At 32.7% G+C, this 14,681-nt stretch overlaps 1 protein-coding gene across 1 annotated transcript; it reads left to right on the top strand.

The window, feature by feature from the left end:
- Positions 1-9,395: 9,395 nt before the first annotated feature.
- LOC149159468 (putative pectate lyase 18) lies at positions 9,396-11,206 on the top strand. Its single transcript, XM_089434324.1, has 4 exons — positions 9,396-9,654; positions 9,780-10,419; positions 10,520-10,623; positions 10,744-11,206. Exons 1-4 carry the CDS (start codon positions 9,452-9,454, stop codon positions 11,102-11,104), a joined length of 1,308 nt encoding a protein of 435 aa, XP_089290450.1. The 5' UTR covers positions 9,396-9,451; the 3' UTR covers positions 11,105-11,206.
- Positions 11,207-14,681: the final 3,475 nt, after the last annotated feature.

A 14,681-nucleotide genomic window follows, 5' to 3' on the forward strand; every position in this document is an offset into this window, starting at 1 on the left:
TAGATTCATTTGAAAACATACCAAGATAGATATGTTGTTTGATTGTGGATCACAAGCAAATCTTATTTCATAAGACATTATTAAGAAATTAAACTTGGAAACCATTCCTCATCCAAAACCTTATCCTTTAGGTTGGATATGTGACAATGCAAAATTGCATGTGACAAAAAGATGTGAACTAGAATTTTCCATCATTGCAAACTTATAGATGAGGTAGAGCTTGATATAATTCCACTTGACATTTTTGGCATTGTTTTGGGAAGCCCATATCTATATGACAGGAGAACCATATTTCATCGCCATGAGAAAAAATATCACCTTTTTACAAATTTGATTGAGTACTTTGTTAGAGCACATAGAAAGAAGTTGAATTTATCACTTGTGAATGTTGGACAAATGCAGAGGATTTTTAATGTTAGTAAGAATTTCGTAGTCTTGATGATCAAACCCAAAGAGAATTTTGAAAATGAAGCCTTCCAAGGATATGATGCAAGATTAAAATCTGATTTGATTTGGTTGTTAACACCTATGATAAGATGTTTCAGGAACCTGAAGGATTTCCTCCTAAAAGAGGAATCCAAGATGAGATCCAATTGTAGCAAGATTGTCCTCTTCCAAACATTGGCATGTACAGGATACAGTTATGGAGAATGCAGAAATTAAGAAAAAAATCCAAGAGTTAGTTGATGAAGGGGTCATCAGACCAAGCACATAGCCATGTGGGTCACCAATTGTTTTAGTACCAAATAAATATCGTACATGGTGTATGTCTGTGGTATTCAAATCCTTGAACAAGATCACAATAAAGAATCGTTACCCTCTTCCTCAAATTAATGATTTACTTGATCAGTTGAAAGATAGTGTTTATTTCACTAAGTTGGACTTGAGAAATGGCTATCATCATATTAGGATTTTTGAAGGAGACATATGGAACACAAATTTCAAAACAAAGTAAGGTTTGTTTGAATGGTTGGTTATGCCATTTGGGCTTTGTAACTCTCCTGCAACATTCATGGGAGTTATGAATTATGTCCTCAGACTTTTTCTTGAAGCCTTTGTGATAGTCTACTTAGATGACATATTGATTTGTGGCAAGACTCATGAAGAGCATGTCAAGCATGTCAGCTAAGTCTTAGATGTATTAAATAAATAAAGTTTGTTTTTAAAGATGTCTAAATGTGAATTGGGAGAAACCTCGTTAGTGTATTTGGGACATATTGTTGGACTGGGTGAATTGAAGATAGATCTATCAAAGGACAGAGTCATTGTGGATTGGCCTAAATCCAATAATGTAACAAAAGTTAGGAGATTTTTTGGAGAAACCCATTATTCGAGAAAGTGCATTTCCAACTTCTCATCAATTGCAACTCCATTACATGCCTTGACAAGTGTGAAACAATTTTTTTAGTGTGGAGGCAAGCAACAGAATTCCTTCAATGCATTGAAAGAGAGAATCAATACAACACCAATACTTGCACTCCCTGATTTAAGACATCCATTTGAGATACATACCAATGCAACTGACTATGCCATGGGAGCAGTCTTGATGCAACATGGTAAGCCCATTTGTTAGCATTCTAAAACTTTTATTGGTGAAGTAGTTAACCAATCTAGATATGACAAAGAATTGTACGCATTGGTGCAAAGTGTGAAAAAATGGGAACACTGTTTGATAGGAAAAGAAACTATAATTCACATTGATCATCAACCATTGCAATACTTACAATAACACACCAAGCTACAACAAGCGAGTCATTTGATATGGATGGGTTACCTGCAACAATTCCATTTGATAATAATGTATAAAAAAGGTATCTATAACAAAGTTGTTGATATGGTATCCACAACAATTGTTAGTCCATCAATTATTATTAAGCATAATTCTATCATGCATGACATCTGTATTGAAGAGTATGCTTTAGATGACTATTTTAAAGATGTATATGCATATTTGTGTCAAGGAAACTAAGTAGAGGAATTAGATTATTATGTTCATGATAAATTGTTGTATCATCTTGGCAAGTTATGCATTCCATAGGGTGAAAGAATCAACATGATAAGGGAAGCACATACTTCTCTTATTGTTGGCCATTTTGGTGTAGGAAAGAGAGTGACACAATTACCAAGGTATTTTTATTGGCCTTGTATGAATGAAAGTGTGTTGCAACATGTAGGAGGATGTTATTTATGTGCTACTAGTAAAACTAGCAATAGAAAGTTAGGATTGTATACGACACTTCCAGTTCCTTTGCATCCTTGGGAAAGTGTTTCTATGGAATTTTTAGGAGGGTTACCTATGTTCAAAAAAAATCATGATTATCTTTATGTTGTGGTGGATTGTTTCTGCAAGATGTGTATTTTGATGCCTTGTAAGAAGTAGGTTACAAGTGAACACACTGCACAAATGTTCTTTAAAATTGTATGGGTGCATTGTGGGTTGGCCAAATCTATTATTTTTTATCAAGATTCTTGATTTGTCGGGAAATTTTGGTCAAGCTTATGGGGACTCATGGACACCAAGTTGAAAAAGATCACATCATTCCATCTACAAACCGATGTTCAGACAAAAGTGGTGAACAAAACAGTATTACATCTTCTTTGTGATTATTGAAACAAACATCCTAATCTTTGGGATGAACACTTACACTACATTCAAAATGCTTACAAACGGGCAAAGAATTCATCGACTCAAACATCTCCATTTGAGGCATACTTGGGATACTTACGAAAATAACCTTTAGATTTTAGGTTTGGGAAAGATGCTGCTATTAGTGGAGATAATGAAGATTCATTGAACAAGTTCAATTGGTGCATCAAATGGTTCAAGAACACTTGGAAAAGAGTCAAGCCAAGTACAGGAAAAGCCATGATAAGCATCGTGTTGACCACAATTTTCATGTTGGAGATGAAGTTTTTCTTTACATGAGCAAGGAGAGACTTCAAGGAGAAGGTAAAAAATTGAAACCAATAGTATCGACCTTTTAAGTTTTAGAAAAGATTGGTAATAATGCCTTCCAGTTGGATTTGCCTCCATATATGCAAATGTATTTAGTTGTTAATGTTGAGAATTTTAGACTATATGGGCCTCTTTTAATTGAGGATCAAGGAGATAATGTTCATATTCCTTTAATAAAATATTTCTCTCGCAAATTTCCTGAATAATTGCAGCAGGATATTATCCTTGATAGAAAAAAATGAACTTCAAGAAGAGGGAACATGGAATACCTTTGTGTGGGGCTCAATGGTACAAATCCAAGCAAAGCCAGATGGATTGAGATTGGAAGTGTGAGGTAACTATGCCCTCATATTTTTGTTGATTGAAAATAGTCTTTTGGATGTCCAAAACATTCTAGTGTGGAGGAGTGATCCAAAGGATTAGTAAACTGCTCAAAATTGAAAAAAGTGTTGAAAAATGCTCGAAACTAGTGCCAAAGCGTAGACCTCACCAACCTGAATCCAACGCAACTTGAATCACTCAAAATCGATATCGTATTCTCCCAATATTGCATTCTGATCTCTTTCCCAAACAAGTAAAATTTTTGCAGGTTGGATGTAGGACTACTAACTGGGCAGTTCATACAATGAATCAACAGGCTGACTGTATAGGTTCACTGGTATTCTCGGACCAATGGGAGGCCACCAAGTGGCCTCATGTGATTAATTTGATTTGGTAAGTTTTGATTGGTGGCTAGTGTTTTTAAGTGGACCAATGGTGGGATGCCACGTGGCACCCCGACACAGCATAAAATTTTGGTATGGGTTGGCCGAAGGCCCGACTGGGTTCAAACAGTGGGATCTCTGAACAAGAAATGTGACGTTCTACTGCATCTTGAATGATGTTACTTAATAAACCATAGCATCGAAATCCTATTTAAAATTTAAGCAGTTTGAACTTCGGGGTGGGGGTCGGGGCAAAGCCCCTAGCCCTTGGTCACTACACTACCCATGAGCCCATGGGCAGAGCGACCAAGCGCTCGGGGCTTGGCCCTTACCCACGGTCTAAACCTTGAACCGTACTGCCGAAGGCAGACGCAACACAGAGCTTAGTGGAATGGATGTGGATAATATGGGGGCCAACCCCAAGCTATATGCGCAATGGAACTGAATGCTAACGGACTAGGGGGCTAGGCTGACGGGGTTGGGCGTTAACCCCAAGCCTGAGGCTCATTGTCCTATGTGGCCCAAATTTTTTGCCAATAAGCCTTTTTACACATTTAAAAGAAATAACAAATTGCACCTAAACCGACGAGCATCTCACTGATGTTGGGCGAAATTGGCACTTGAAAGGCATTGGAATGGAAGAATTCATAGAACAATTAGTAGAGAAGTCTAATTTGTAGAGGAGAGTGAGTAGAGAAGCCTAGTTTGTAGAGGAGTTAGCAGAAAAAAATCTCTAGAACATAACTTCTTCAGTTTTTGGCCAAATTGAGCCCAACAAGAGCCCAAGCGGGGTCTCTTTTTACTATTATGGAGCCATTGGAGACATAATTCTTACACTATGAGCATTGTAAATCTATATAAAGACAAGTTTGAGCACTTAATGAAAGGGGCCCAACATTGGAAGTTGGACCAGGTGATATAGCCGAGAAGAGGGCTGAACTACTTTATCATTTTGTAAAAATATAAAAATATAACACAATACTCTTAGCCTCATAGATAAATTTAAAAGGTATAAATTTTCAATCAAAAATCATATCTAAAAAGGTGGTGCCTAAAAACTCACGTAAATAATTGTGAAAAGTAATATTAATTTATTTTATTTATATACAAAAACAATACTTTCAAATTAAGTAATTCCATTGATCAAATTAATACATATTTTTTTATATGACTCTAAATCTATATATTAAACTTAATCATTAATGATGTGACATCTTCCTAACATTTACATGTTAAAAAACGATTAGATGTTTAACTAAGATTTAAATGTTAAACTTGATCTTAAATTCATATTAAACGTAACGATTAGATATTTACCTAAGATTTACATGTTAAACTTGATCTGAAATTCATATGAAACGTAGATCAAATTCATATGAAACGTCAATTCCCAGTTATGATATGTCAAAATACTATTGGAGAAGCAGAGGCAAGCAGCACCATTGTTGTTGTTTACTTGAGAAGACAAACGTGAGTCCTGTCTGTCAAATTTGTCTTGAGAAGACAAATTTGTATAGTAATACTCCGCTGCGTTCAGGGCGGGGGGCCCAAGCCATTTGTATCAAAGTATGGAGAAAAGTTTATGGGATAGAGGCACCGGGTAATATAACTAGATCCAAGTTTCACGTGGAGAGAGTTCTGAGCAATGTAGATAAAATTAGTACATAGACCAATGCAATCGGATAAACTCGTTAATAATTAATAATCGAGGGAAATTTTTAAAATCATATATTTTAAATAATTAATGCTTCAAACTATAAATTTAAACAAATATAGAAAATAGTAAAATATTTTTATTTTTTTTATTATATAATTATTTTCGAAATAAAAATTAGTTATATATATTATTTTTTATTAAATTTTTTTGTTAAATTCATAAATGAATTTTAATTAATATTATAGAATTTTATTTAATATTAATAAAAATAGTAAAAAATATTAATAGTAAATTAAAATGATTATCAAATTATTAAGTACAGAAAACAAATTCATTTGAATATTTATATTTTTTTAAGGAATATATTAATTTTGCTCTTAAGAACAATTATGTTTTAAAATATATTTATTTATATTTTACATACAAAATGTAAAATTTTTTAAGATGTATTTTTCAATAAAAATATTATCATTACAATAAGACTTGTAGTTGAATAGGTTTGGATTCTCCATCACAACAATACAAAATTACAATTAACAAAATATCTCATTCTACCAATTAGTAAACCCTAAATTCACTGGATTCTAAACCTTAATTCTAAAATAAATTTAATATTTTTAGTTTAATTTAATTATATTTAAACTAAGCAATAATTATTAGCTACTATATAGCATTTATTTATTTATAAACAAAAAAATAATATTATTTAAAAAATAATTTAAATATTTTAAATAACAAATTTATATGAATAGTTATCAATTATATATTAAAAAATTAACACTATTACGATAAATTATGTTCCGACCACTCATAACTACTATAGTTATTAAAATAGTGTAACTCAAAGTACAACTTTTTCCAAAAATTAAGACTATTACCCTAAATTATTTTCCTACCACCTTATAACTATTTTAGTTATTAAAATAATGTAACTAATGGTACAACTTTTTCTAAAAATAATGTAGGCGCACGTTTTCACAGTGACATGACGGATTTTCAAACCGCATTACATCATTAGAGATATGTTACTTGATGTTTTACTGTTCGTTCGCAAGGCTTTCCACATCAGTTCCCTTGCAATTTGCATCTCAATACAACAAACATCGATCTTTTGACTTTTTAAGTCTCCAACAGTTCTCAAAATTTCCACAAGATTATTGATTATTGAAAACTTTTAGGTATCAGTCGCTTTCCATGCTCGTCTCATCTAATATTTAAAGTTAGCATCGAGATACATTAACAGAGAGTGGGGATTCTACATCTTGAAGTTATAAATACGAGTTAGCAATAAGTTAACATAAAGCTTGAAGAGATATTAAAATCAGTTTAAGCTTATAAAATCTGTATGTATTATTTTTAATTGAGCTATTTTATAGATATATGTATTTATAAGTTGTAATTTGTTGTTGGAGAATTTTATTTTTTTCTGTAAAAGGAAGATAGGGTTTCTAGTGGTTTGTTTAATTTTGTGAATGGAAAATAGAGTGTAGCTATATGTTTGAAGTTAAAAAGGTTATATAAATGTGTATAAGTTAACAATAATTAAATGACTTTATTTTTTCACTAATCAGTTATATAGTTATAAAAGAAATATGAAATATTTATTTCAAAATAAAGCTCATTCAAAATTTAATATAATTAGGAGAAAATCGTTTAATATTTTATTTTGAAAATTTCTCCAAAAAAATGCTTGGTGTCTTGTATAGCAATTCTTTATCACTCTTCTTACATTATTTGTACAAAATAAGACATGTCTACTCATGCAAAACTTCTAATTATGTATTCACTAATATATTTATTATTCATCCATCCACATGTCTCTTGCATAAATAATTCTAATTTCTAAAAATGTATATTATTGTTTCCTCTCTCAACAATTGTGCCAATTTTCAATGTTTCTTATTATTTTTTCTAACTTTCTTGATTTTTTCATGTATTATTTCATTTTTTAAAAATGTAAAATTGTATATCAAATTTATATTAATACATATTGTTAATGTGTAACTTTCATTTTAAATTCCACATAAAAGTAAAATTTATTTTTACCCTAATACATACTCTTACTCTTATAAAATACATGTAATTAACCTCACATTAATATTACATTAAAAATTTAAGTATTCATAATATAATTTTGAATTACGTTCACATAAAAGATACCTTTCTTAAAATATTTCCCATAGATTATACAAATTATCCTCAAGTGACTTCATAGCACATTCATCCACGGTTAGAGGGTGGACATATTTGGAGTTTAAGCCTTTGTGATTTATTTATGTATATGTGCTCCAATTTCTCATTTTAATAAAATCTTCATCCTCTTACAAATTAACAATTTCTCACTTTTCTCTTTGTATATTAAGATTACCATCATTTGGATAGAGGGCATTATAATGGCGCTGGGTGGATATTCAATTTAATTAAATATAATTTTTTTAGCTTAATAAAATGTGAGAGTTTAGGATAATTTATATTTTGTTATTGCTCTACCCACAGGGGAAATGTTTTGCATAAATGATCAAGAGAACTTATAGTTTAAAGAATGTAACACGTGTTTAGTTATAAACATTTATGTAAAGAGAACTTAACGAGAAAGAATGGACACTCACGTTTTTCATATTTTAAGTTAAGAAAAAAAAATATATCACAGAGAAAAAATATATATGAATAATGTTTGGGGAATTTATTATTATTATTATAATGATTAAAGTATAAAAAATAATAATGTATATATATTTTTTTCAATTGTGGTTTAGGTAGATCTATTTAAAGGGATTTATCCGCGGGCTTATTTGATCAGGCCTAATTTGAAAGGTGTCTCGGAAATTTGACCACATAACTTTCCAGTTGGCAAGTTAATTAACAATGAGAATTCTACTAATTAAACTATCACTTATAACTATGATGTATATATATATTAATATAATATAAATTAATTTTAAAAGTAAATAAATATATTAATATAAAATCAATTATATTTATTTTATTTTATTTATTTAATTATTTATTAAAAATTAATAATAATTATGATAATATTTGAAAGAGAAAAATTAATAATGTAGATTTTATAAATTTCAAATAAAATATAAAAATATAACACAATACTCTTAGCCTCATAGCCTCATAGATAAATTTAAAAGTATAAATTTTCAATCATAAATCATATCTAAAAAATGGTACTAAAAACTCAGGGAAATAATTGTGAAAAGTAGTATTAATTTATTTTATTTATATATAAAAACAATATTTTCAAATTAATTAATTTCATCTTCTTACACCTTAATATATATTCTTTTTATATGATTATAAATCTATATTAAACTTATATATTAAACTTAATCATTAATGATTTGACATCTTCCTGACATTTACATGTTAAACTTAATCTCTTGAACGATTAGACGTTTAACGAAGATTTAAATGTTAAACTTGATCTGAAATTCAGATGAAACGTGAATTGCCAGTTATGACATGTGAAAATACTATTGTAGAGATTTGACGCGTAAGAATTAGGATTGGGAAAGCCAATGGTCAGAAGTTCACAATATTCCGTCTTTTGTGTGGAGTTTTCCTTCACCATGTGTATCAGTGAAAGAGCGGTACTGCAGTGTCGGTTGGTAAGGGTTCACCATTTTCTTTGAAGTTCAGTTTCTCGTATCAAAATTTCGACAGATGTTGGTTGGTTTTAGCTTGTGAGAGATCCTTCCTTGACCGCGTTCAATAAGACTTCAGAAAACCGCTGCTTGAATGTTTCCAATATCTCATAAAATATATTTCTGACGGTTCAGCCCCACGCGAACATAAAAATATGTCGTCGACGGTGGTTTTTAGTTGTCAAACATCACTGTTCGACTTCCAAGTCTGCGCTGTGTTTAAAAGATTCGCAGCTGACGTTTGCCATCTCCCTCCAGTCAATGCACGTCCCTACATTCCTTAAGCCATCATAAAAACATGCGCAAGGAAATTCATACTGCAATTTACCAAGTGTGATGAAATGATAGTAACGACAAAACGGTGGAAGCTATAAGAAGGCCTCGGCATTTGAAAGAGTGGCTCAGAGCAGAAGCAACCAGCACCAGTGTTCTTAACGTTGGTGTTTCTTTGAGAAGACAAACGTGAGTCGTGGCTATCAAAATGAGGAATCAAATTAGTATTTTGAGCTGCATGCTGTTGATTGGAATACTCAGTTGCGTTCATGGCGGCGCGCCAAAGCCATTTGAATCAAAATATGGAGAGAAGTTTATGGGACGGAAGATAGTGGAGGCACCGGGCAATATAACTAGATCCACGTTTCGTGGGGAGAAAGAGCAGAGGAACGGAGCGAAAATAGTTCAACAGTAAGTAAATCGCTCACTGCGACATTACGTTCCGTTTTGTTAATCTCTCTGTTGTTGTTTTTTTTAATTATTTGATGTTGGAGGCTGAATTGACACGAGAATGCTTCATATGTGTATTCAAACAGAAGCAGAAGCATTAGTAACAGTACAAGAGAAGAAGAGGAGCTGACCGTGTTGTCATGTGCAACGGGTAATCCCATCGACGACTGTTGGCGGTGCGACCCCAACTGGGAGCGCAACAGAAAACGGCTGGCAGATTGCGGCATTGGATTTGGCAAGGATGCCATCGGAGGCAAGAACGGCAAGTTTTATGTCGTTACGGATGCCGGTGATGATGCCGTGAATCCATCCCATGGCACACTGCGTCATGCCGTGATTCAGACGGAACCGCTGTGGATCATCTTCCAGAATGACATGCTCATCCAGCTCAGGGAAGAGCTGGTTATTAACAGCTTCAAAACAATCGATGGACGAGGCGCCAACGTTCACATTGGTAAGGGCCCGTGTATCACCATAAAAGATGTGACAAACATCATCATTCATGGCATCAACATTCATGAGTGTAAGCGTCTACGAAACGCTATGGTAAACACCTTTCCTCTGAATAGAAAAATAAATCATGGCGATGGGATTTCCATCTCGACAGCGAGGCACATCTGGGTGGACCATTGCTCTATGTCTAACTGCGAAGATGGCCTCATTGACGCAATCAAGTCATCCACCTATATCACCATTTCCAACAATTACTTCACTCGCCACAACAAGGTAAGCGACCTCACATACTCATTCCTTCATTAATTGCAATTCACTCTATTTTGTTCCTTCTCTTCTACCTTGACAATGGCCTGCTTCTCTCCAATGGTAGGTGATGTTATTGGGTCACAGTGACGACCACCATCATGACAAAGTTATGCAGGCAACGGTTGCACTCAACCATTTTGGCAAAGGTCTCGTGCAACGAATGCCAAGGTGAGTAATTATTTGCTATTTCATTCATTTCCCGTCTTGTTTTGCATTTTGTTGTGAAGGAAAAGTATGAAATAGTTATTATATTATTTAGAGATTAAATGATGAATTAAATGGATGTAGGTGCCGATTTGGATACTTCCATGTGTTTAACAACGATTACACTGAGTGGGGAATGTATGCCATCGGTGGAAGTTCAAACCCCACCATTTTGAGTCAGGGCAATAGATTCATGGCATCTGCAAATCCCTTGGCTAAACAAGTAACCAAGAGGCAAAACGCCACAGAAAGTGAATGGAAAAAGTGGAACTGGATATCAGAAGATGATATGCTACTAAATGGTGCATATTTCACGCCGTCAGGATCTCAGGTGCTTTCGACCTATGCAACCGCATACAGTGGCAGACCAAAGAGCTCAGCCGTTGTGGAAGAGATCACCAGGAACGCAGGCGTGCTCTCGTGCAAGAAAGGAACTCGCTGCTAACTGCAACTTCTTACCCACAATTATGACACCTGAACTTGAGCAGCCGCAAACATTGCTTTTACTTTTGTAAACTGTGTCTTCTTCAATGTCGCCCTTCTTATCCTTCACATTATCTTTTATAATAATAAGTTATCCGGCATATTGATATTGATCTGCAATTTATTACTTTGTCAATTTCGCAAGTATAAAAGATTCATGTTTATATGAAAATGTAAATTTTAAAATTAATCATTTTAAACTTTGTCCGCAATGAAGGACTTAATCAGAAGAATTATGTGCCGAATTATGTGCCAAAGTGTCTTGAGTCTTTGGTTAATTTTTTTTCCTAAAAATTTTGCAGCAATAGTATTTGAATTATGGTTTTGATGGTGGAAATAGATTTAGCCCCATCAAAAACCTTTGGAACACCCAAAACTTTGAAATTTGACAACTGTAAAAAAATCAAATTCTATTATTAATATATATTTGAAAATATTATCTATTCAAGATTTTTAATATAATAATACTCATCACTCTTATCTTTTTTATAATAATAATAATAATAATAATTTAATAATAATTTGATTTTTATCTATTCAAATTTATATCTTAAAAATATGTACGATTAAATAGGAATTATATATATATATAGAGTTCATTTTCCAACCAGCTTTAAATCATATTAGCATGTTCACACCATCATATTCAAATTGATGGATAATGCTCTATCCACAATATAGGTGTGTAACTTACCTCATTTTCATTACATATCCATGTGGTTCTTCATATCTACTTGAGGTCATTAATAGATTTGTAGAAATAGGCTACCTTAATAGTACAATTCATATATATACAATGTCAAATCAACTCACTCCTTCAAACACCCATTAAAACTATCCAACAACCTTATATAACTGTTGATATGTTCAGGATTCATATATATTCATGGCATGATGAAATTTTAGATTACGGTAATCCCGAAGAGTACCAAACATCAATCTAGCCAAAGCACATCAATCAATAAAGTCATGTAATTAAAAAATCTAAAATGCAGTCAATTATTATTGTAAATTATTGTGAAAAGAAGACATTAAAATACTAAAATAATGATATCAACTTTATGAACATACAATATTGATACTCTCATAATATGATCATTTATAAAAAAAATATCATGAAATTATTAAAACATATATATTAGCCATTATGTATGTCCTCCCATCTCTCATTCTCTCTCTCTTCCCGTTTTATCTCCCACAATTCTCTCTCTGTCTCTCTCTCTCTCTCTCTCACACACACACACACAAACACACACACACACACATGCTCACTCTCTTTCTTTCCTTGTTCTTCTATCTTCCATACACTCCCTCTAGCACCCTTCCCCAATGCCCCCTATCCCCCACCTTTCCCTCTCTAAGTCTCCTTCTTCTTAATTCTCTTTCTCTACCTCGTGACTCTATCTCCCTTTTATTCATTTCCTCTCACTCATTAACTCCCTCTTTATCCATTTACACCACTCTTCTCATGTCTCCCCATCCTTATCATCTTTTGTCTCTCCGCCCTCACTCCACTCCCTTCATTTCCATATCTATCCTTCCATCCCTTCACCCCTTCCTTATTCCGTCCTTAACAACCAAACCCCAACTCTACCCCTCTCTCCCTCCCTCGCTCCATACATCTTAATGATTCTAGACATAAAAGAACATACATGTTTTGAAAATAAACACTCATTCCTGAAAGCGTGTTTTTTTATAGATTTCCCACGTATTGCTGAAGCCTAACTCATGCTTTTTGAATGCATACACATTCTTGAAAGCATGCACAAGCAATTGAAATTGTGCACATGTTCTTCAAAATCCAAATTGACATGTATGTGAGGCGATATGGGGAGTACTAAATCGATAACATTATGAACATGTGCATCTTTTCAAAGATTCTCATTTGTTACTAGATTAGTGAATTCATGATGGCACCCTCATAATAAATTAAAATCATGGTATAGGGGAACTAGAACAGAATAATTTAGTTAGTAATTCACACTCAATATGTCACTAAGTATTTAGAATGATGCTAATAGGAATTAGATACTAATGGCACGATTAGCATTGGAATCCAATATTTTGTGAGCCATGTTAAACATGAAAAATTGAATCGATAGTAAATACAAAAATATACTAATAAAAGGTTGAATTCGACAAGTTTCTACACCCATGGGTTGGCGTATGTGTTACTCTAATCTACTAGTTCTATTAGTTGATTTACTCAATTACACAATCAACCCTTCTATACCATCAACCTATACACTTGGTTTACCCTCTTATTTAGTCCATTTTCAAACCACATTCATGTATTATTGAGTTAAGTTGACTTCCTATAAAAAAGTAGTAATAAAGGAAAAGTTGATTCCTAATGTCCCTTATCTAGGTGATAGTGGGGTGTCAGAAGGTGTGATTCAAATGGAGCCACTCTAGGCCATCTTCTATAATGACATGGTTATATAACTAAAGTAAGAGTTGATAATTTATAGTTTCAAAACAACCTATGAATGAGAAACCATCATTTGTATTTCTAAGAGCTTGTGTATAATGATAACAAAAATGTTATAGACATAATCATTCTTGCCATGCGCATTCAAACCTATAAGCATGTAACAAACATTATAGTAAACATATCTCTTCAACCTTCACAGGGAGGAAAATATGGGTGGACCATTACTCCATGTATAACTGTGAAGATGGTCTCATTGTCATAATTAACCCATGTTTATTCCCATTTTTAACAATTATTTCACTCACTACAACAAGGCGAACTTGAATATTTAATCACAGACCATGTGTTAACTAATAAATTCATTGGAATTCACACTATTTTATTCATTCTCTTATAGATTGACAATGATAAGATATTTAGGTTGGTATGTTTTTTTCCTATTGTAGGTGTTAATGTTGGGTGAGACTGACAATTTCCATGATGAAAGAATTATGTGGGCATAAGAAACCATTTTGGCGAAGGTACTGAGCATCAAAAGACAAGGTGAATATTAATTATTTTTTCATTCTACCACTTCCTATATCATTTTGCATTTTTTTTTGAAAGAACAACATTTTTAATATTATTATTTGTATATTAAATTGTGAATTACATGAATGTAGGTGTTGGTTCGGACACATATATGTAATTAAAAATAACTAGAATTCATGACAAGTGTATGTATCCATGGAAGTTCAAAACCCACTATTTTCATTTAAGCCAATTTAAAACAATAATGAAATTAAACAGAATTTAAACTAGAAACCAAAAATTGATGTGGTGCTTAGCTATGCATATCACATGAGCTTTTGTGATATGGAATTGCATATAGTTTCATACTAAAGATGTTGGCCCTAATGACATAAATCACTTGGAATAAAATCATTCTCTCATCAAATAAAAAAACTCAAAGTTAACTAAACTTCTTACCCACTATCATGATTGAATTCAAGCACCCTCAAACATTTTTATTATTTTCAAAATAGTATCCCTCTCCTTTTAGTTCTCATTTCCACTTTTTTCATTTTTGGTAAATTGAATTACTTATATTTCATCTGAAAAAAAG

This window comes from Pinus tabuliformis, chromosome 5_2, assembly GCF_031772625.1.
Source record: "Pinus tabuliformis cultivar Carrire ecotype Pingquan chromosome 5_2, CPIR1, whole genome shotgun sequence".
NCBI lineage: Eukaryota > Viridiplantae > Streptophyta > Pinopsida > Pinales > Pinaceae > Pinus > Pinus tabuliformis.